Source organism: Aquarana catesbeiana, linkage group LG02, assembly GCF_042186555.1.
Source record: "Aquarana catesbeiana isolate 2022-GZ linkage group LG02, ASM4218655v1, whole genome shotgun sequence".
Taxonomy (NCBI): Eukaryota; Metazoa; Chordata; class Amphibia; order Anura; family Ranidae; genus Aquarana; species Aquarana catesbeiana.
Genome location: NC_133325.1, coordinates 13,073,221 through 13,097,166, shown reverse-complemented (window position 1 = coordinate 13,097,166; position 23,946 = coordinate 13,073,221). Strand labels below are relative to the sequence as shown.

The 23,946-nt window shown below is 46.4% G+C and overlaps 1 protein-coding gene across 3 annotated transcripts in view; it reads left to right on the top strand.

Annotated features, from left to right (window-relative positions):
* The window catches only part of LOC141126649 (ecto-ADP-ribosyltransferase 5-like), a 92,829-nt gene extending 69,944 nt beyond the window's left edge, over positions 1–22,885 (top strand). For 2 of the 3 annotated variants that reach the window (XM_073612590.1, XM_073612588.1), the window contains 2 exons: positions 17,127–17,207; positions 22,469–22,885. In XM_073612590.1, coding sequence (XP_073468691.1) covers positions 17,127–17,207; positions 22,469–22,557 — 170 coding nt within the window. In that variant the 3' untranslated portion in view covers positions 22,558–22,885. The remainder of the gene's footprint in view (positions 1–17,126; positions 17,208–22,468) is intronic. The other variant, XM_073612589.1, reaches the window with a different exon arrangement.
* Positions 22,886–23,946: the final 1,061 nt, after the last annotated feature.

Below are 23,946 nucleotides of genomic sequence, written 5' to 3'. Positions count from 1 at the left end.
TGATCTGATGAGTTGGTGCCAATCAAGGGAGATTCCATTTCTGTAATGGTCTGTAGCAATCCGCTATTTTCCTCAGCCTCCTCCTGGGATGACCCAGGCTGCTGGGGAGGGAGGGGGCAGATACTGACTCAGGTGTAACAGATCCTGAGACAGGGGTAGTACTGGGGCCACCATGTGAAGCCACTTCCTTACCCCCATCAATACTGTCGCCATTGCTGTGGCACCCACCCTCTGGCTGGTACTGGCACAGGCACTTTCCTTCATCTGTTGCAATCTCTCCTCATTCTCACACTTTTCTCTGAACACATCGCTGCTCTCCTTCAGAGAGGCGACCAACTTCTCCTGCTTTTTCAATGCCTCCTCCAGAGACTTCAGCTTGGATACTTCCCTCTTACTGTTTCCAGACTTACTATGCAGGGATTTATTTTTCCTGAGATCTTCTTTCATGACAGAAAGTTTCTGTTCCTCCTTAGCAATGTGGCAATGTCTGTTCACCACTTTATCCTAGAAGACTGGTAAGGACTCCTCTCGCATAGGAGCAAGCCCAGGATCCATTGCAGCTTGAGCACATGGAGTAGGCCTCAGTGCCTCTGGAGAGACTCTGCCTTCATCTTCCCCAATATGATCCATGCTCGCCTGGGAAAAGCCTGCATGAGAGGCCTTAGGCTTGCTGCTTCTCTCAGCTGAGATCATAGCAGAGTGAGCCAACAGCACCCTGCAGAACAGCACCACCTGGTGGAGAAGCTCCTCTGGTGCAGAGACTGATGTGACTGGCTCAGTGCTCTCTGTACAACACTACAGTTTATGTCAGAACTATATAAATGTATAGTGATAATAGTATGTGACTGTGTGTGGGTAGGGAGGGTCCCTTAGAGTGTACATTTTTGTTTATTTAAAATCTTGCAAGCATACAGCTTGTTATTAAAAACACATTTACAAAAAATAAAAGTAGAGTCCTCTAGTGTGTGCTACTTGTATTAAGAGGAGGCAAACGCATATTCTGGCCAGGAATCACCAGAGTCACTGAATTGGGTCAGGGTTACTAGAGGCCAGGGCTGGATGACTAATCCTGGCAGCTCTCTGGTGCCTCCCCCTGGTGTTTGGAAGGTTGGAGAACCTTCTAGAACTAGAGGGCGGAGGGTTAGGAGGAGCTGCCATCAATATTTATAGAGGCTCAGCCAATCCCCAGATGTGGGCTGGCAGGGGCAGAGACAACCCCATAAATACACATGGGCCATTCCAGCAGGGAGTCTGGTGGAAGATGGAGAAGCAGTGCTGAGGAGAGGCTGTTGGTAGCCTTTGAAGGACCCCTTACCAGGGGGTTTCTACCTTGGGCTAGGTGTTTAGGAAAGCTGGCCTGGAAGGATCCTAACACAGGAGGCAGTGGAAGGCTTTATTCCTGAGAGCAGCGGGAAGGAGCAAGGAGTGACAGTGAGTAGATCAGCACAATGCAGGGACAGACAAAGGGAGAGACTGCCATCTGTTGCAGGTCTCTCTTGAAGACCATGTAGTGCCAAGTGTTAATCCAACCTTGCCCTGGGAGGTCTCCATGTGTGTGTGCCAGTCGGGCAGGACGGGAGCAGAAAGTCAGTTAGGAGGACTGAGAGGAAGATTAGCCAAGCATGGCTAATGGCAGAAGGAGGAATGTCATGCTGTTCACTCACATTGCACTACCTTGTCAAGGGACAGAGTTCCTGCCTGCAATGGGCCTTTGCTCAACTAGTAACATCCTGCTAGTTCCCACAGGAGTGATCAGCAGATGCTGAGAAAGGAGGAAGGAAGAAGAGGACTTTTTGTAAATAGGAAGGAATTGTCCTATTGTTAATAGTTCTGGACATTTTTCAAGTCGGGTATCCCATAATTCCCTACCCGATCCAAGGTATGAACCCATAATAAACAACAAAAACAGGCAAGGACTGTTTTCTGCATTGAAGTGTATAGAGTGGCTGTGCAGCAGTGGGGACCCGGGACACTAGCAACTCCTACAGGTGTAGTGCTACATAAATGAAAAAGAAAATTTACCTATATAAACTAAAACAAATAAGGCTTATAGCAGCAGATAACATAACAGTTTTTTTCCAAAAATAACATAAATAGAACTATATACAAAGAAACATAATTTTATTATCAGTAAAAACTACTAAATTATGCAAAACACAACCCTAATCTCCACTAGGGATGAGCCGAACACCCCCCGGTTCGGTGCGCAGCAGAACATGCGAACAGGCAAAAAATTTGTTTGAACACGCAAACACCGTTAAAGTCTATGGGACACGAACGTGAAAAATCAAAAGCGCTAATTTTAAGGGTTAATATGCAAGTTATTGTCATAAAAAGTGTTTGGGGACCCGGGTCCTGCCCCAGGGGACATGTATCAATGCAAAAAAAAGTTTTAAAAACTGACGTTTTTTTTCAGGAGCAGTGATTTTAATAATGCTTAAAGTGAAACAATAAAAGTTAAATATTCCTTTAAATTTCGTACCTGGGGGATGTCTATAGTATGCCTGTAAAATGGCGCATTTTTCCCGTGTTTAGAACAGTCCCTGCACAAAATGACATTTCTAAAGTCATTTAAAACTACTCGCGGCTATATTAATATTAAGGGGAAACCCGAACCAAAATTTTTTTAAAAATTGCATGGGGGTCCCCCCAAATTCCATACCAGGCCCTTCAGGTCTGGTATGGATATTAAGGGGAACCCTGTGCCAATTTAAAAAAAAAATGGCGTAGGGGTCCCCCTTAAAATCCATTACCAGACCTGAAAGGTATGGATTTTAAGGGGAAACCCGCTCCAAAATGAAAAAAAATGGTGTGGGGTCCCCCCAAAAATCCATACCAGATCCTTATCCGAGCATGCAACCTGGCAGGCCGCAGGAAAAGAGGGGGGACGAGAGAGCGCCCCCCCTCCTCAACTGTAACAGGCCACATGCCCTCAACATGGGGAGGGTGCTTTGGGGTAGCCTAGGTACAGTGTGCTCAGGGTGTGGAGCTAGCTTTGCCTTGCCCATGACGAATCCTACATAGCATCCTGCTGTAGTGTCCATAGTTCTTAAGTAGACCACAGCAGCTATTGCCTTGATAGATGCATCACAGAATATGCAAAGGTTTTGGCTCTGTGTCTTTGTAGTGGGTACGGGAGCATATGGGCGTGAAACATGGAGATCAGATAAGACTGATAGAGAGTTCCTCCACTCTACCCAAGAGTTCCTCTTAACAAGGGGTAGTGGGGCATCCCAGTCGGATGTTTCACGAATCAAGTCTCTAAGTAGGACTTTACTTTGAATTGTAAAAGGTGCCGCAAATCCTAATTGATCGTATAGGCTATTGATTGTGGACAAGACACCTCTGCGAGTGAAGGGCCCTTCTTCTCCATTTATTTGGAAGGTAAAGGAATCAGATTTCAAGTCCCAAAGTAGACCTAGACTGTGCTGTACAGGTAAAGAGTCTGTACCTAGATCTAAGTCAATTAGATCATTAGAATGGTCTTGAGCAGGGAAAGCTTTCATTATCTCTTTGCTGTTGGAAGCAATCTTGTGAAGCCTGAGATTAGAACAAGCAGGCATTTCCTGTGCTCTTTTAAGAAGACAGATTGAAATCCTTACCTTCCACTGAGTCTGCAAACAGTTATCTATATAAAAGTCTTTCTCTACGAATTGTTTTGCATCTGAGCCATACTCAAGTTCACCTACTTGGGCAGAATGTCTGAGTCTGTAGATAGCGACTACAGGTGAAGGGCTATTACCAAAGATGTGTACCCTCATGTGATACTCTGAGATGTCTTTGGAAGGGTCATTGTCTCTGAACCAAATGAATCTTAGTTAGTTTCTGTCTTTCTCTCAGACCAGGAAACAATGGAACATCTGTTGGATGTCAGCTATGAAGGCAATAAAATCTTTGCGGAAGCGTAAGAGCACTCACAGGAGTTTGTTGTTGAGGTCTGGGCCTGTCAAGAGGACATCATTCAAGGAGACACCCTTGAATTTGGCACTAGTCAAACACTACTCGGATTTGACCTGGCTTTTTAGGCTGGTGCACCCTAAATGGTCTCAGTCACTGTCATAGGCAAAATTGTTACTAGTGGGGCTTGTGAAGGGACAAGACAAGTGGGTGGTGTCGGCGGATTCCTTAACAAGGAAACGATTGTTGCATGGCTGGAAAAGAGAGGGATGCCCATTCTCTAGGGTATCTGTGAGCATGCTGCTAAGGAGTTAGGTTTGTGCATGCTTCCTAGACAGACATCTCCTATGATAACCCATCCAAGGTCTAACCTCTGAGCATAAGGAGCGTTGTTGGGACCATTAATTTGAGCTCTTGATTTGTGGACTCGTAAAATATCTCTTCCAAGGAGTAGGATAATCTGAGCCTGAGGATCAAGTTCTGGTATTAGATGCGCTATGCATTTCAAGTGTGGGTGATGAGCAGCTGTATCTGGTGTAGGAATTTCACATCTATGATCAGGTATCTGGTTGCATTCGATAAGAGTTGGCAAGCATGATTGTTCATCAATGAACTCGACTTGGTAGCCGGATGTTCTCCTCCCCGCCGTCTCCACTATTCTTACATAAGTTTTTAAGGAGTAGGGGATGCTAGGGCCTTTAAGAATTGCTTAAAGCATAATAGCTTTGTCTTTTTGTCCTGCTGGGTAGACTCTGACTAGACAGATTTTGGAGCAGGACCTGCCACCTATGACTCCTTTGCATACCTCTGTACATTGTGAAGCTCACTAGTGCTGAGAGTGTGTTGTAAAGTCCATGAAGCTGTCCCAGGATGTAAGCCTGTGTTGTGATCTGAGCTGTCACATTCTGTGCATTTTAAACTGACCTTACAGTCCTTGGCGAAGGGAGATGTTGAAGAGCAGCACCTATAGCAGATGTGGTTCTCCTTGAGGAAGGCCTTGCGGTCCTGCAGGGTTTTCTCTCTGAAGGCTCTGCATTTTAGGAGAGGATGTGGCTTCTGATGCAAGGGACACTGCTTACCAGGATCTTTGACCTTTGTCTCCGAGTTATAGAAGCTGGCAGACCTGTGAAAAGAATCTGTCACGTTAGTTTTGTGTACTGCTACTGGAGGTTTGCGAGGGTTAAGTCCTGAAGGAGCAGCTCATCAAAACTTGGATCATTTTGTAAAAAAGTTTTGTAGAATCAAAACTTGGATCATTTCTTGTTTTAGCTTGCTGGCACACAAAGACCACAAAAGCAGAAAATGGAGGGAATAGAACATCATGCTGTCTTTTAAATCGGGATCCATGTGTAATCCACTGCTCTTGAAACTTATAGGGTAACTTTTGTACAATTGGGTTGACACCTCTGGCTGTGTCAAACAATGCAAGTCCTTGTAAGTTCCCCTCGGATTTAGCTACTTAAAGTTCCATTAGCAAGTCACTTAGCTCCCTAAGTTTCTGTTAGGCTTTGTTAGGTATTTTGAGGAAGCTGTCAAGTCTTTTGAATAGTGCGCTTTGTACTGCTTCTGCTGAACCATAACACTCATCAAGTCTACCCCAGATCGTGTTAAGACCAGTGTCTGGGTGGTTTATATTTATTGTCCTGATTCGCCTGGCATGCTCGGCAGACTCATTTCCAAGCCATTTGGTCAGGAGGTCTATCTCTTCACTGCAGGACAAATCTAAGTCTCTGATGGCATTTTGAAAGGAAGACCGCCAGGCTCTGTAGCTTTCAGGGCGTTCATTAAACTTTTCAAGTCCTTTGTTGACTAACTCACGTCGTGCAAAGAACCTTGCAAAGTCTATAGTGGCTTGGTTAGCCTGCTGCATGTTGCCATGGTGAGTTAGCTGTGTGTAGCCATACCTTTTGAGGGTGTCAAGCCAGCCTCTGTCGCACCTGGCTTGAACTTTGGTTCTGGAGGATGATTAGAAGGCCCTGTTACCTCACGTATAGGGAGTCTGTCGTAGGAGGCATCATTTGGCATGGATTTCTCCTGTTTGCAGGCTTGAGACTTGTCGCTGACTTGCGGCGGTACCGTGTAGTGTCTTTGGCTTGTCTCTTTGACATCATCTATGTCACTGCTTGGCTTAAAATGTTGATTGATTTAATCTGAAATTTGTTGTAGAGAATCTTGAGTTTCAGCCTCTGGGTCGAGAATATTGCTGCGTCTGCTGCATTCACTTCTGGGGTATACAGTTAATTCTAAGGCCTCTGCTTTGGCTATGGCGGCTGCTGCCTCCTTCTCTACAGTGAGTTTCTCTAGGGCTACTTCTAGGAGGGCTTCCTCGGCCTCTAACTGTGCCTCTTGCTGCACTCTCTCTGTCTTTATCTTAACTTTCTCCTTTTTAATCTGCATTTCTTGCTCAGCAAAGGCTGCTCGGGCCTTGGAGATTTCAGCTTTTGTATGTGCGATGGCGAGTGCATTGCTTGTAGAGGAAAATCTAGAGGAGCCGAAAACTTGGGACCTTGTCTTGAGTGAGGATGCCCTGCTATGTGACATGTTGCTTGCAGGAATGCTTGACTGTATAGAGACTGCTGTATTGCCATATGCAGGTGACTGCGCTGACAGAGTAGCAGGCCTCTGTGTAGTCACTGTCCTAAATCCCACTTGCTGGATAGCCGCTGTTTCACTGTTCTGTTCTCTCTACACGTGGTGTGTATGTAGCTCAACATACAGCTTAAACCTTGAATCCTAAAATAACTAGACTGTCTGTAACTTTGGATCTTTATTAGAATGAACAGTTGGTGGCTAGGGATGAGCCGAACACCCCCCGGTTCGATTCGCAGCAGAACATGCAAACAGGCAAAAAATTTGTTCGAACACGCGAACACTGTTAAAGTCTATGGGACATGAACATGAATAATCAAAAGTGCTGATTTTAAAGGCTTATATGCAAGTTATTGTCATGAAAAGTGTTTGGGGACCTGGGTCCTGCCCAGGTCCCCAAAAAAAAGTTTTAAAAAACGGCCGTTTTTTCGGGAGCAGTGATTTTAATAATGCTTAAAGTGAAAAAATAAAAGTGAAATATTCCTTTAAATTTCATACCTGGGGGGTGTCTATAGTATGCCTGTAAAGTAGCGCATGTTTCCCGTTTTTAGAACAGTCCGAGAGCAAAATGACATTTCTAAAGGAAAAAAAGTAATTTAAAAGTACTTGCGGCTATATGAATTGTCGGTCCTGACAATACACATAAAAGTCATTGAAAAAACAGCATGGGATTCCCCCAAAGTCCATTACCAGGCACTTCAGGTCTGGTATGGATATTAGGGGAAACCCCGCGCCAAAATTTAAAAAAAAATGGCGTGGGGTTCTCCCTCAAAATCCATACCAGACCCTTCAGGTCTGGTATGGATTTTAAGGGAACCCCGTGCCAAAATTAAAAAAAAAATTGGCGTGGGGGTCCCCCCAAAGATCCATATCAGACCCTTATCTTGGCAGGCAACCTGGTGGGCCGCAGAAAAAGAAGGGGACGAGAGAGCGCCCCCCCTGAACCGTTCCAGGCCACATGCCCTCAACATGGGGAGGGTGCTTTGAGGTAGCCCCCCAAAGCACCTTGTCCCCATGTTGATGGGGACAAGAGACTCATCCCCACAACCCTTGCCCGGTAGTTGTGGAGGTCTGCGGGCGGGGGGCTTATCGGAATCTGGAAGCCTCCTTTAACAAGGGGACCCCCAGATCCCGCGCCCCCATGTGAATTGGTAATGGGGTACAAATGTACCCCTACCATTTCACAAAAAAGGTGTCAAAAAAGACAATAGCCGGTTTTTGGCAATTCCTTTATTAATGTCTTCTTCTTTCCCCGCTTCTTCTTCCATCTTCTTCTGGTCTTCCTTCAGTTTTCTTCTTCCTCCATCTTGTTCTTCCCTCGCTTCTTCCTCTATCTTCTTCTGCTTCATCCTCCGGTCTTCTCCCAGTCTTCTCCTCCAGCATTTTCCTCTGGCTTCTTCTTCCCCGCTTCATCCTCTAGATGATCCGCCTCAATGGGAGTCTCCCGCTGTGTGACGCTTCTGTTGTTGTGTCAGTTCTTTTATAAGATCTGAGAACAGGGACACACCGTGACGTTCCCGGGTGACCCTGCCCCCCCTCCCATGGCTTTCCCGGGGAGTCAGAGGGGAACGAGTGACCCCGCCCCCGATACCACTGGGGAAGCCATAGGGAAGTCCCCATGCGTCAGAGGGGGGCAGGGTCACCGGGTGACCCCGCCCTCAGTTATATAAGAGCTGTCATAAGAACAGAAGTGTCACACACTTCACACAGACTCCCATTGAGGCAGATCATCCGGAGGACGAAGCGGGGAAGAAGCAGCCGGAGGAAGATGCCAGGGGAGAAGACCGGAGGATGAAGCAGAGGAAGATAGAGGTAGAAGTGGGGTGTCAGGGAAGCCAAGCCAGTACTCAAGATGGCCGAAGGAGAAGTCGACCTGTGACCTCAGCCTGTCAGGGAAGACTAGCCAGTACTCAAGATGGCCGAAGGAGAGGTCGACCTGTGACCTCAGCCTGTCAGGGAAGACCAGCCAGTACTCAAGATAGCCGACGGAGAAGTCGACCTGTGACCTCAGCCTCTGTCAGAACACCTTCGGTTCACCTGTATGCACATTACCAAGTCTGGTTAGCCACAACAAATCTGAAACTAAGCTGTCCTTCAAGGAAATTAGGCCCCAGATTTGTGGGACCGTTTCCTGTAAAGAGACGAATTAACGATGTTGCCTATGAGCTGGAGTTACCGGAGACCTTCAGGATCCACCCGGTGTTTCATATAACCTTACTGAAGCCCGCCATCCCCAACTCTTTTCCGGATCGGAATACAGAGCCACCTGAACCTGTGGTGGTAGATGGCGAAGAGGAATTTGAAATAGAGGTGATTTTAGATTGCAGGAGAAGGAGAGGTCAAGTTCAATACCTTATTAAGTGGAGGGGTTACGGTCCTGAAGACAATTCGTGGGAACCTGAAACCAACATTCATGCCCAAGAACTGATCCAAACCTTTAAGAGGACCTATCCTGACAAAGTAGCCAGATTGGGCATCCGGAGGCTGCCCGTTAGGGAGGGGCAATGTCAGGGAAGACCATCCAGTACTCAAGATGGCCGAAGGAGAAGTCGACCTGTCACCTCAGCCTGTCAGGGAAGACTAGCCAGTACTCAAGATGGCCGAAGGAGAGGTCGACCTGTGACCTCAGCCTGTCAGGGAAGACCAGCCAGTACTCAAGATGGCCGACGGAGAAGTCGACCTGTGACCTCAGCCTCTGTCAGAACACCTTCGGTTCACCTGTGTGCACATTACCAAGAGGCTATTTAAACTTGGTCTGTGCTTGCATCCAGTGCTGTCCGTTCTATAGCGTTCCCGTGTGTTCCTGCCTGCTTTACCCGTGATACCTGCACCTGTTTACCGACCCGGCTTGCCTCTGACTCTGCTACCTGCTGCCTGCATCTGACCCGGCTTGTTCTGACTCCGCATCTGCCTTCTCCTTCTACTACCACGCTACCAGCCCGTTGCCGACCGTGCCTGCATACAGACTACGCACCTGCCTCCGCTTCTGCTCCTGACGTTCCCGCCAGTGTTTGACCCGGCTTGCCCGACCTGCATCTTCCGCTCATTGGAGAACCGTGCTCCAGCACCGTGCCACCTGCTGCTGTTCTACATCACAGTGAAGACGAACTGTGGTGGCACTTGTGCGACTCTGCACTTCTGCTCCTCCTGTCTACTCTATCAGGGGGCCAGAATCAGAGGAGCAAGAGAGGCCGTTCCCTGCATATCAGGCTCTACCGTCAGGTACGTGACATGGGGGAAGAACAAGATGGAGAAAGAAGAAGAAAACCGAAGGAAGACCAGAAGAAGATGGAAGAAGAAACTGGAAAGAAGAAGACATTAATAAAGGAATTGTCAAAAACCGTCTCTTGTCTTTTTTAATATTTTTGACACTTTTTTTGTGAAATGGTAGGGGTACATTTGTACCCCATTACCAATTCACACAGGGGGGGGCCGGGATCTGGGGGTCCCCTTGTTAAAGGGGGCTTCCAGATTCCGATAAGCCCCCCACCTGCAGACCCCCACAACCACCGGGCAAGGATTGTGGAGAGGGCTACCCCAAAACACCCTCCCAATGTTGAGGGCATGTGGCCTGGTACGGTTCAGGAGGGGGGGTGCTCTCTCGTTCCCCCTATTTTCTCGCGGCCTGCCAGGTTGCATGCTCGGATAAGGGTCTAATAAGGGTATAATAAGGGTCTAAAAAATTTTGGCATGGGGTTCCGCTTTAAATCAATACCAGATCTGAAGGGTCTGGTATGGATTTTGAGGGGGACCCCCACGCCATTTTGGTGCGGGGTCCCCCTTAATATCCATACCAGACCTGAGGGGCCTGGTATGGAATTTTGGGGGAACCCCACGCAGTTTCTTTTTTTTAATTTTGGTGCGGGATTCCCCTTAATATTCATACCAGACCCAAAGCAGTTTTTTTCAATGACTTTTATGTGAATTGTCATTTTTGCTCTCGGACTGTTCTAAACACGGGAAACATGCGCTACTTTACAGGCACACTATAGACACCCCCCCCAAGTACAAAATTTAATGGAATATTTCACTTTTATTGTTTCACTTTAAGCATTATTAAAATCACTGCTCCCGAAAAAACAGCCTTTTTTAAAACTTTTTTTTGCATTGACACATGTCCCCTGAGGCAGGACCCGGGTCCCCAAACACTTTATGACAATAACTTGCATATTTACCTTTAAAATTAGCACTTTTGATTTCTCCAATAGACTTTTAAAGGGTGTCCCGTAGCTTTCGAATTTGCCGCAAACCCCCCAAATTGTTCGCTATTCGGCGAACAGCCAATGTTCAGTCGAACTCATGTTCGACCTGAACATAAAGCTCACCCCTATTGGTGGCCATATAAGAATAGGATGTATACACAGTGAAACAGTGATGCTGCCTTAGAAGGACCAGGAAACACGTGGTGCAGGCTTAGCTGGCTCCCATGCAGTCTGTCCCAATGGAGAAGGTGAAACAGACTTGTAGTAGGAAGTGGAGCTAGTTCCCAGTGATATAAAAGGAAATATGTAATAACCATAGAACACTGCCCATCAGTAGTGTTTTGTTAGAGTGGCATCTAGTGGACAATGTTGGTATTGCAAGTCCAAAAGATATTATTTTTCCTTATAGGCCGAAGGCATGACACACACCCAGAGACTGACAGACAGCAGCTACGGGAACCTGACATTCAACGCCTTTGTCCAGGCCTCACGTCGTCCCCTGTCCCTCTCAAGATCCCAAATCTTCCTGACCTAACCCAGAATGTTGTGCACCACCTAGAGTTGCCACCTCGTCCCTTTAATCCAGGACACATATTAATTACAGAGGTTCTGAGGCTGATTTAATGCAGATAAGGCACCAAGTGAATTTGATTACCACCTTAATCAGTCACAGAACCTGTGTAATTAATATGTGTCCTGGATTAAAGGGATGATGTGGCAACCCTAGCACCACCACCTTGACAGGAAAGACCTTTTTTCAAGTGGAAACCCGACACTATGCATGCCACGTGTAGTAACGGACTACTAAGCTAATTAAAAAAAAAAAGTGTTTCAAAATCCCAGTGAGTTTAAAAGGCCATAAATGACCACTCTGCGTAACTCAGGTGGGAAAGGAAAGGGATACCCAGAGCCCCAACCACCTGCTTATAGACTCCTATATTGAAAAGGCACTGAAGCAAGAAATGGTCCATCGCCTCCTCCACCCCAACACACTCCACTCTTGGACAACCACGGTTCTCCACAGAGCGATGCTTCAGGTAGCCCTTCACATAGAGTCTGTCATGGAACAAAAGCCAGGCCAAACTCCAAAACTTTAGGGGGATTCTCTCCAGGTTAATCAAATACAGACCCTCCCTCTTAACAGGGCCTGGGCAATCCCTCAAGGCCAGTGGCTCGCTAAAGGCAGATTCAACACCCTCCTCTCCAGGGACTTCCTAAGAGGAGACTTAATTTCCTCTTCCTTCAACCGCCACATCGGACCCTCAGTCTTTTCACTGGCCCACCATCCTGAAAGGCCTAAACCAGGTGGTTCCTCTGCCAGCATGTTACCAAAATTATGTTTAAAAACCATCAGAGAAAAGAAAACCACTGACTGGACCATACCTAGGTCACCCATCCACCAAGGAAGGTAGGTTACAACCCTCTTAATGAGGTTCGGTCTGTTCCCCCATAACAGCTGCAAGAAACAGCTGTAGATCTTCGCATAGAGAGACACTGGTAAAACACAGACAAAGCTGACATACAGAAATACCGGGATCAGGTAAGTTTTATTCAGGTCAATCCTTTTCCTGTAAGAGTGTTTCTAATTCTACTAGTTGGAAGCCTTGGCATCGCTATTTTATAGCCTGCTCTCCCAATTTGCAAGACTGTAATCGCCAGGACCAAATTCGATGCCTAAAGCTTTAATTTCCTGCCGTGGCTCTGGGAAGCTGTCCAGTAGCTCAAAGCCTTGGCCCTCCTCTCCCATTCAGAAAACCTCACTCTTATCCAGATTGATTTTTGAGCCAAATGCCTCAGCATACTGCCTCATCACCGAGACTACCTCTTCCATCTCCTCCCTCCCAGAGATGAAAACAGACACATCATCAGCATAGGCCACGACCCTCAGAGGAGGCTCACCAGGAATGTTGCCCAAAGGCACTCCGCACAACGGTCGGCTCTCTAACCTCCGGATGAAGGGATCGATTGTAAACACGTATAGCAGAGGACCCAAAGGACACCCCTAACGTACACCCAAGCCAACCTCAAAATACCGTCCGATCCAACCATTCACAAGCATGAAGCTTTCAGCCCCTCTGTACAAGGTCTTCAGCCAATCGATAAAGCCTCCCTCCAGGCCATACTTGCCAAGAAGCTGCCATAGGTACTAGGCCTGAAACAACTAATTGATTATGAAATTAAACGATTACTATTTTCATAATCGATTAATCAGCCAGTAACATAATGGGGTAAAAAAAAAAAAAACTAAAATGGGCCCTTTATTGTACAAAAACAGCAAATAATCACTTCTGTAAATATTACTTTCACAGTTCTACAGTAAAAAAAATGAACCCCTTACAGTAGTGATTATCTGCTTTTTTTTGTACTATAAAGGGCTAATTTTAGTTTTTTTTAACCCCATTATGTTAAACATCTTAGGCCTGGTTCACATCTATGTGTTTTTTAGTGCTTTTTGCAGAAACGCACTACAGTTCATCTACATGGTTTCCTATGGGACACGTTCACATCTATGCTTTTTTCAGCCCCTGCATATTTGGAAAGGGTCAAGAACTTTTTTTAAACGCAAAATGGTGCTTTTTTTGGTTCAATATACTTCAATGGAGAAGCTGCAGAAAAGCATGTTATGTGTTTTTGCAGCAATTTGTGTGTACGCAAATTGCAGCAAAACCACATGCGCAAAAATCAAAACGCACAGCAAAAAGCATTGCAGAAACACATCAAAAGCAAACTGCATAGGTGTGTAGTGAGCCTTATGCTGGCCACACGGATCAATTTTCAGACGAGAATATTCAGACGAAAAATCTTTGTACATTCGCTGAATGAAAGAATGTTTGAAATTTTCACTTGTTTTTAACATTCCATTTTTAAAAAGAATGTAATTTCTGAAAGAAAACCACATACACTGTCTGAAAATTCCTTTGACCAAGAAGTTTTCTATTATTTCCAAATTTTCCCGTCACTGTGGTTGAAAATGAAAGTCGATTTGACCCCACCAACAATTAGAAAAAACAATTAGAAAATCGAACGAACGTTCTTAAAATGACATTTTTTTTTGAAGGAAGACAATGTTTGTTTGTTTTTTAAATAAAAAAAAAAATTGATCTCTGAGTCTGATGATATTTACCAGATTTACCCTTTAATACTATATAACCTCTAATAGTATATATAGTATATCTCTCCTCTAATAGTATATACAGTATATCTAAAGATATTTAAGAATAAATTGCCTTTTTTTAAAACTTTACATATTATACACCGCACTTTTTTTTGTAAAGCTATTAACCGATTAATCTAAACAATAATCGGCCAACTAATCGATTATGAAAATAATCGTTAGTTGCAGCCCTAATAGGTACTCATGATTGACCCAATCAAAAGCTTTAGCCTGATCCAGTGCCAGCAAGTACTTTATCAAGCCTGCAACTTTGCACCGTTCCAGGGCCTCTCGGACAGCTAACACCGCTGAAAAAGTGCTTCTACCCTGAACCAGACAGTGCTGGTGGCTGGAAAGTAGATTGCCCGTTACAGGCGATAAAAAGAAAATTATTTTTGCCAGTATCTTTCTATAAACATTGAGAAGGCTAATGGGCCGCCAATTCTCAAAGAATCTTTACCCTTTGACAGAAGAACCACCGCAGATTGTCGCATGGAGGGAGAGAGCGAACCCTCTCTCAGACAGCCATTAAAAACCTCCACCAAATATGGGGCCAGAGTAACCTTAAAGTGCTTATAAAACTGGGCTGTCAATCCATCTGGCCCAGGCAACTTCTTAATGGCAAGCTTATCAATGGCCTTAACCACCTCATCTGCAGTGATGTCCTCTGTCAAACTCGCAAGAGAACTGCCATTTCCCAGTCCTGAAATAGAATCCAGAGGATCAAGGTCCCTTCTGCCCAGGAGGTCAGCATAATATGACCTGGCGGTTTCCAGGATCCCCGAATTGGACTTTGTCAAGGAACCCGTACTGTCAACCAGGCCTACAACCAGGGCTTTTTTTCTCTCAGACAATAGGTGCAGGAACTCCCCTTTTCTGAGTCGCCCCTTTTCCCCGCCTCTACCCACCTCCGAGCACCGTCCCTTGGTTCCATCCCCTACCAACCTCCCAGTACTGCCCCTTTTAGACAATACAGAACTAAGTATCATTTTGTGGTGCTAAGTAATTTGTATTGAATTTGGTAATGATATCAAGAAAAGCAGTAAAATAGATCCCCATGAGCCAGCAACAATAGATCCCCCTTAACAACAATGTACCACCCACAACAAAATTCCACCCCGCAACAATAGACTCCCGGCAGCATCAACATATCTCCGCACGGCCAGCATTAATAGACTCTCTGGCAGCCATCAACAATAGACCCCTCCCCCAACAGTAGATCTCCTTCAGCAACAACTGACCCCCTAGCAACATAAGACCCACCCCTAGCAACAATAGGCCCCCCACCAGCAACAATAGACCTCCTCAGCAACAATAGACCCCCCTGCAAAAATAGATCCCCTCCAGCTAGAATAGATCCCCCAGCAGTGAGCATCAATACCCTGCAGCACACCCCAGCACCACTTGCCATTACATACAGTCAGTCCAGGAGGTGCAGGAACTGGGTTCTCCCACGTTCCCACTGAAAAAAAGCCCTGCCTACAACTGACTTAACTGCTCTACCTTGTTTGCAATTCTGGTAAGGGTCAGGCGAGTGATATTTCCCTTTCCAGAACCAAAGAGGCATGCCTGTCATATTGACACTCCCTGAGGAAGAGTTTAACCTCAGAGATCATTCCTGGATCTCCATTTTGCGACACAAGCCTATAAAGCTTCCTCCGCAGATGCTGGTAGGTGACGTACTAACGTCACGTCAATATCGTATCAAGTTGTTTATTTCTTCCAATGGCCTTGAAAAACTCAACGATCCTTCGTTTCGCGAGCTCCCACCACTCTGACTTACTTTTGCAAAAGTCTGAATTTAGCTTCCAGGTACCCCTCCCCCTAGGTGGTGTATTGGGGCTATTCAGAGTCACAGACAGAATACAGTGATGGGAAAACTCCACCACATGACACACTGGTGCCGAGAAGGCGGAGTTCCCCTTTAAAAAACCTATCTATTCTACTCTCACTACTACCTCGTTAAAAAGTGAATCCCGTATCATCTGGGCAGCAATGAATGTGCACATCAATGAGACTTGCCTCTCTAGCTATTTTGATAAAAAAAAGCAGTCACAGTCCAGCCTTGCTCCGGTACCTTTCCTGTCCTTAGTCCTAGTGACGGTGTTGAAATCACCACCTAAGACAACTTGCTGGGCTGTAAAAAGAAAAGGCTTGATCTTCATGAAGAAGCATTTCCTGTCCCATTTTGTCTGGGGCCCATAGATGTTGATCAGGCACATGTCCTGCCCCCCCATGGAGAAGTCTAAGACCATGCATCTCCCCATTTCTACCTCAATAATCCGCCGACAGGTTACCATGCCGGAAAACAGTACTGCAACTCCAGTGTAAGGCTTGGCCGCAAGAGACCAGAAAGAGGGGCCACGCCTCCACTCCTTCGCCAGATGAATATCAATCAAACTAGACAACCGGGTCTCTTGCAAAAAGAAAATATCAGCATCAAACCTGCTGAGCAAAAATAAGGCCATGTTACGAGCACCATGCCCCTGTTGAAGACTGTTTAGTCCAAACGCGTAGGGCTAGCATCTTCAGCTTCCCACATTGCCATTTTTAACTTTAATGTGATCACTTTTTATTCGTGTATGGTGTTTTACTACAATAAATCCCATTTGTTTGACCTACACCATGTGGAGCTCCCCCTTTTTCTCTTTCCACGTTTTTATGCTGAATCACCATCTCCGGACCATCCCCCCTGGAAACGGGGAATGTGAGTGGCAGCTGTGCAGCTCCCACCTGTGACCATCACCATCCATCGGTGCTCGTGGCCCACAAGTTACCGTCTGGTCGGACATTAAGGGAGATTCTCCCTATGCCTTTCTGATGCACTGCTATATGGTATGTGTGTCCTACGGATCCGGTAAGGGTACCCATTTACTCTCATTGAATATCTACACATCTTCTGGTATTTATTGTTGCCTTTCAACTTGAGGAGATATCCCTTCACCATTTCTTCCTATATGGACTTTCTTGATTTGCTGTTCCATATTTCACACAAGGACATTTGATTACATTTCTACTTATCACATTTGAATGTACGTTTATTTTATATTTACATGTTTATCATTACATATTAGATATTTCTAGCGCTGCACTTTTTGTTTGCATGTTACGAGCACTTACTGATTTTCTGCTGGCGACATTAATGGTCGCCACCTTCAAAAGGAGAGGAAACCACCATCAGGATGATTGAGGTATACATTTCTTAGCCTGCTTACCCCCCTCCCTACTCAGAGACCCTACACGCTTTAATGTCCTTTGTGATTCTTTCTCCATTGAAATCGCAGATTCATCACCCGACGAACCCTCACCCCACACCTCAGAAAGCACAACAAATGTGTTGGACACCTCCACCCTCCCAGGCTCAGGTACAGGCACATCCTTCTTGTTCTTCCTCTTCCCAGACTTTCTTTTTGCCTTCAACCACTCCATATCATCTTGAGACAATGAATGAATGAATGAATGAATGAATGAATGAATGATTTGTAAAGCGCTGCAAATGCAAACTGAATCGCCTCAAGGCGATCCTGACTGCAAAGCCCCCTCCCCTTCCAGTCTACCATCACCCACAACACCATCCACCCCACTCCCTCCACTCACCAACCGACTCGGGGGGCACAACACAAGGGGATGACACAACATTGGATGGACCAGACATTGATTGCACTGAGACAACAGAAACAGACATTGGGGACCCCTGGCACACCCCCCCTCTCATCTGCCTCCTCCATGACCAGACGAAAAAACTCTTCCACCAAAGCGGATTGATTATGTAAGGCCTCAGGGCACTGGCTATACGTATGCCCAAACTTATCAGAAATATTGCATTTGATCTTATTGCAATCCCTAGCCAGATGCCCCAGGTCCTGACACAAAGAGCACTTTTTCTCTAGACATGAGGAAGTGAAATGACCCTGAGAACTGCACTTATTACAGAGTTTGGGCTGCCCAGAGTAAAACACAACAATCCTATCCTTTCCAATGAAGGTTGAGAAGGGGAAGATGGTGGACCACATTGAAACTCACATGCAACCTCATCTGCAACGACCACCTACCTGTCCATATGCCCCTCTCATCCAGAATCTTCTTCAATGGGGTCAGAAGTTTCCCATATCTCCTCAGCCAGACAGACAGGTCAGCAGAAGGAATAGATTCATTCCTTACCAGGATGGTGACATTCTTCACAAGAGGATGCCGTGAGACAGGTTTTGGGACAAGCCCCTCCCACTCCGGCAGACCCCTATACACATGTTCCTACTTCTCCCAGGAAATATTGAGAGACTGGGGGTAAACAAAGGACAGATCATACTCATAGGAGACTACCGGACTGATAAGAGCATAAATGTCATTTGCCTTGAAACCCCATCACCAAAATCTTGCCCACAACCAACCTCCTAACTGGGGGGGTCACCCCCTCCCACTTGAGCAGCACTACATTCCGTCGCCCCTCCCCAATGTGACCCCCTCATTCCAGCCAGAGCCCCAGCATAGGTTTTATTAGCAGGATTAGACACTCCAGACCTGACAGCTGTACCCTGATTATTGGTTGCAGGAACCTCAGAACCCCGCTCTGCAAATCACTATTAGAGGCAGCAGCAGGTGTCACTCCATCCACCAATACACATGCATTCCCCTTTCCAGCATTACAAGCAGCATTATCATTCACACCCATGGCACTACTGCTCCCAACAGACCTACTCACACCAGATGCTGCTGTTTTCACCTCCTCCTCCCCAACACACAAAAGTCTTCCGCTCCTTGTCACTATTCCCTGGGATTTCAGTAACACCTTTCACATACCTTCTAACCATCCTGGATTCCGGCGATTTGAGGTAAGTGCCGGGGTCACGCAGACCTGGGCTGAAGTCCCGAAGCCAGTGGCTTCGTGCCCCCCCCCCCAATTAAAATAAAGGGAGCAGTCTGGAATGCAGGGGACGTTGACAGACTGAGCCATTGTAGCACTGGCTCCGGCTCCGCCTCCACCTGTCCTGGCTCTACTCCTTGTCACTGGTTACTATAGCCGCCTGGTGTATAGCAACCAGTGATGTCACGGCTGCGACTCCTTCAGTGTCCAGCATCGAAAGCGGAGGTGGATTTAACTTCCTCCTCCGCGCCTTAATCAGCTGCCCTTTGAGTTGAGTCCCGCCGCCACTCCCCTGTCATGGTCCCGCTGGTCCGGTGCCGGTGAAGTGCAGGGCAGAAAACGATATCCAGCCCTGTGACAAACTTCAAAATGTGGGCGGCCCCGGTGAGCAGCACGAGGCTCAGCCGCAGAGGCTGGCTAGAAACAGGGAGTGGGAGAAGACCTCACCGCAGCATAGGAATAAGGTAGGTTAGTGTAGTGGTCAGTATAGGAATCAGGTAGGTCAGTGTAGTGGTCATTGTAGGAATAAGGTAGGTCAGTGTAAGGGTCAGTATAGGAATCAGGTAGGTCAGTGTAGTGGTCATTGTAGGAATAAGGTAGGTCAGTGTAAGGGTCAGTATAGGAATCAGGTAGGTTAGTGTAGTGGTCATTGTAGGAATCAGGTAAGTCAGTGTAAAGGTCATTGGAGTGCATTCTATTTTTGAAAAAAAATATATATAGATATAGATATAGAGAGAGAAAGAACTGGGGGGGGCATTAGTAAGAGAGGAGGGGGGAGTTGGTGAGAGAGCTGGGGGGTATTACTAAGAGAGGAGGGGGGCATTGGTGAGAGAGCTGCAGGGAGGATTGGTGAGACAACTGGAGGGGATTGCTGAGAAAGCTAGGGTGGGGACTTTGGTGAGAGAGCTGGGGGGACATTTGTGAGAGGTGAGAGAGCTGGGTTTTGCTTAACTACCCCCTTAAGCCCTTCCCACCATTAAGACATTGGCCACACCCATATTTTGCCGTGATGCGTGCCGCAGCTCACTTACTCCCTCATTTGTCCCTCATTCTGAAGTTCAAAAGTTGGGAGGTATGCCTTTCACAGTGCAGCCCTTTTTCCTTCTCGGCATTATTTGCTGCACCTGCAGCCATCAGTGGGGATTGTGCAGAAATAATGGCAGACCCCCCCCCCCAGCAGAGTTCACAGTCATAGATGACTTACTGTCAGAGATCAGAGTCCCAGGCATGTTATTAGCAGAGTCCAGTCCTGTAGGCATAGCAGCCATCTTCTCTGCAGAGTCCTGTACAGACACAGCTAGTTTTCCCTCCAAAACTCTCCTGTCCATGCTGCACTGCATGCTGGTGTCCATAATGTCAGTTTTTACCAAACATGGCTTTTCAGTGAGCTTTACCTTTACAGGTCCAGGTGCAGAATCCTCACCATTATCCTCATCCGCTGAAAGGTTCTTTCACTCAAGGGAGACTTAATTTCCTGAATAAAGTTTAGCAGCTCTCCGCCATCTTGATCTACCTCCTAGAGTTACCACCTCATCCCTTTGAACCTGAACACATATTGATTACACGGGTTATGTGGCTGATTAAGGTGGTAATTAAACTAACTTGGTGCCTTATCTGCATTGAATTAGCCTCAGAACCTGTGTAATTTATATGTGTTCGGATTTAAAGGGATATGGTGGCAACTCTATTACCTCCTGTGTTGTTCCTCCAGCTTGCTTGGGAGGGTGGGAGGCAGAGGCCGCCATTTCCTCTGGTGAAGCAGATCCTGAGGTGGATGGGATATCAGGGGCAACATCCAGGACCCTCTCCTGACTCTCCAACCGTACTGCCACCTCCGATGCCTTTCCACAACTGGTGTCATCCCTCATTTTCTGGAGCCTTTCCACATTCTGGAACTTCTCCTTGAAAGCTTGGCTTCTCTCTTTCAGTGCTTTCACCAGATTCTGCTGGCGCTTCATGGTGTCCTCCAAAACTTTTACCTCTGGTTTCAGGCTCTGTCTCTTCTTGCTAAATGCTTTATCATGCACGGCTTTCTTTTTCCTGTACTCTGTGTAGCGTTGTGTTGCCACTAGTTACTAACATCCACCATATCACCCTGCTGCCAGACCTTAATATATCACCTCTGAGACAATGAACAGTCATTTGCTTTGTTTTGTTTTTGTTTATTGGGGGATATAACTTGGTTGGGGAAAGGGGTATATAGGATGCCCATAGATCAAATTACTTTGCCATCATATTTATAAGTTAGAACTTTGTTTGAGTCTTGAAGAAATGATGCACATGTATAACATCTACAGTCTCTTCCCTGCATCACCATGCAAATTATTGCTTCTCCTCTGCTGAACAGTGGACCACTGTTTCCAGCTAGCCCAGCTTGCAAACCCTGCACCCTCTGGCCGCATCAATTTGACACTATTCCCCACAGTCTCTCCTCTGATCCAGGACTCCTCATCAATGACCGTGTAATGATGAGGACTTCATCCATGACCGTGTAAGGACGAACTTCCCTCCCAGACTTCCTGGCATGTCTCCACATCCAGCCCTCCACTGTGGTACACTCACCGACCTTTCTCTGCCCCGAGTCCATGATGGAGAATTTAACCGGACCGTACGTTCCGACAGCTTCTCCTGCCCTTCTGCTCCAGGAACTCCTCATCAATGACCGTGTAATGATGAGGACTCCACCCATGACCATGTAAGGGTGAAGCTCCCTCACAGCTCTCCCGGCCTCCTCCCGCGATTGGCGCACCCCCCAGATGGGGGTGCCCTCCTGCTGCTGTCTTGTACTCCATTCTCTACTTCTCCCGGCCGACAACCCCCCCAGTGGCCTGTTACCTCAGCTTATATGGGAGGCCTGCCCCCTCCCAATTCCAGTTGGGAATTTATCAAAGCTCCTCACATGAGCTGCCTGCCACTCCAGTTCTAGGCCCTGCCCCCCTTCTAGAACATTCTCATTGGAAGCAGGGGAGGCGCCTCAGAACCAAAGTACAGGTGGTCACACCCACTGCTACACTAACCACTTCCTGCCCCCCAGATCAAAACAGACAGGCCTAGCCTGAAGCATAGTCATGCCTAAATTTACCTGTACTGACAGTTTCCCTAGCAAAAAATCCTATGTTAGCACCTACCTATGGTAGAGGGTGCTACATTTGCTTTCAGGCTCACCAGCTTTTCCTCCTCCTTCTTAATCCTCTTTAAATGATCAGCAATCTGCTGTCTGAAAGCGGATGTAGATTACCCTTTTTTTAGGGCCATAGCCAAGGTCTTCAGGTGAAGATGTGGTTTGGGATCGCAGGTTGGATCCCCCAGGGGAACCATCGCCCTGGTCAATCCCAGAAACTCCCATCCTCACTGGGGCCAGGGAATTCACCTGACCCCCTGGTGTCTGGAGAAGGGAGAGCTGCAGCACACACAACCTCTCTGGTACAGAGACTGATGTTGACTGGATCGGTATTATCTGTACAGCACATGTCAGAGCTATATAAAGGTATTTTTATAATAGTGTATAACCATAAAAGCACCATCATGTTATTGAACATGAATATAAACATGAGCGGAATTGGAAATTAATGTATTATTATTTTACTACTAGTTTGAGATATATACAGTACTGTATACAGGTATATCTATCTATCTATCTATCTATCTATCTATCTATCTATCTATCTATCTATCTATCTATCTATCTATCTATCTATCGATAATTTTATTTTATTTTCCAACTAAATAAACAGGTGACATATTGATCTTATTATATCTCCTCAGATGCGGCAGAATTTCCGAATTCTTGGCCCGGGACTCACTTCATCATTAACAAACTTCTTGCTATACTGGTTGTAATATTTTTCTTCTGAGGTCACCTCATGGTAAAGGGTTTCAGCGCTGTGTACCGTCCACAATCACCATCTTATCATGATGAATGTACTCATATGGTGCCAAAACTCCATCCAAAATTTCAGTTTTAGCTTTGGATGGAGCTGGGAAGGAGTATGACCCCTATTGGGTTTTTATTGGCCAATATTATTATAACTATTATTAATGTCATTACCAACTTTTTTGTTAATGTTGTGATCAATTTGATTGTTATGAACATTATCCTGGGTATGATTATTATCACTATGATTTCCATTTTTACTATCAATAATACACTATATTGTCAAAAGTATTGGGACGCCTGCCTTTACACGCACATGAACTTTAATGGCCTCCCAGTCTTGGTCCGTGGGGTTCAATATTGAGTTTGGCTAAGATCAAGTGTAGTATCTGTTCTTATCTATTGTTAGGGAAAGAACCCTTTCCCCCTTTGCCAGTTTCGGGGGTCAGCTAGTACTTCACTGATGTAATTAGGAGGGGGGCGGTGGGAGGGCCTTTTGCACAAGGCTTGTCCCCAGATGTAGGCAAGACTCTCCCTAAGCGCTCTAAGTTCTGATGCCTTCCTGGTAGAGATGGGGCTGCACTAGTCTGGCCAAGGGCCGTGCTCCGAATGAAGCCTGTGGTGTATGTGCCATAATTTTCACTGTGTATGGGGTACACTTTTTGAGTTTATTGGCACCTAGGTCACTGCACCATCATACTTTTTTCACACCTGCCTCTAGGGCTGAGCCTTTTGGCTAGGACCAGAGGAATTTTTGATTCCTGCCTGAAGAGCCTGCAATACCATGGCACTTTTGCACTTATCCCCTTTCATTTCTCCCTTTTTCATGTGTGTCTGTCACTTTGCATGGTATACTTTTCACAGCACAATTAGTAGGGTGTAGGCCATTAAGCCTACCCTGAAAGTCTTGGCAGAGGGTGGACATGGCCTTCTTGCTTCGTTCACCCTTTCTCATGGGGTCTCTCTTCGGGGGAGCCCCACCTAGTACTTGGGGTTGGTCTGTTTCAGCAGACCTCTCAGAGAACGGAGCCCACCTGGTTTTGGCTCGGTGGGCCATTGAGTGCTTCAGTCCCTGACAGGAGCCTTGCACCCTGGGGGATAAGGGTAAGAGTCCTTCCTCTTCAGAGGAGGTCCATGTGTACACCCTGTGCACTTTTTTGTGTCCTGAAGTTTTGTGTGTGCACTTTTTTTTTCCAGTGGGTGTTAGTCTGAGTGTGTTTAACACAGCATGGGCTTTTTGAGTTTGAATTGAGTTTGCCTACCCTTTGCAGCTATAACAGCTTCAACTCTTCTGGGAAGGCCGTCCACAATGTTTAGGAGTGTGTCTATGGGAATGTTTGACCATTCTTCCAGAAGCGCATTTGTGAGG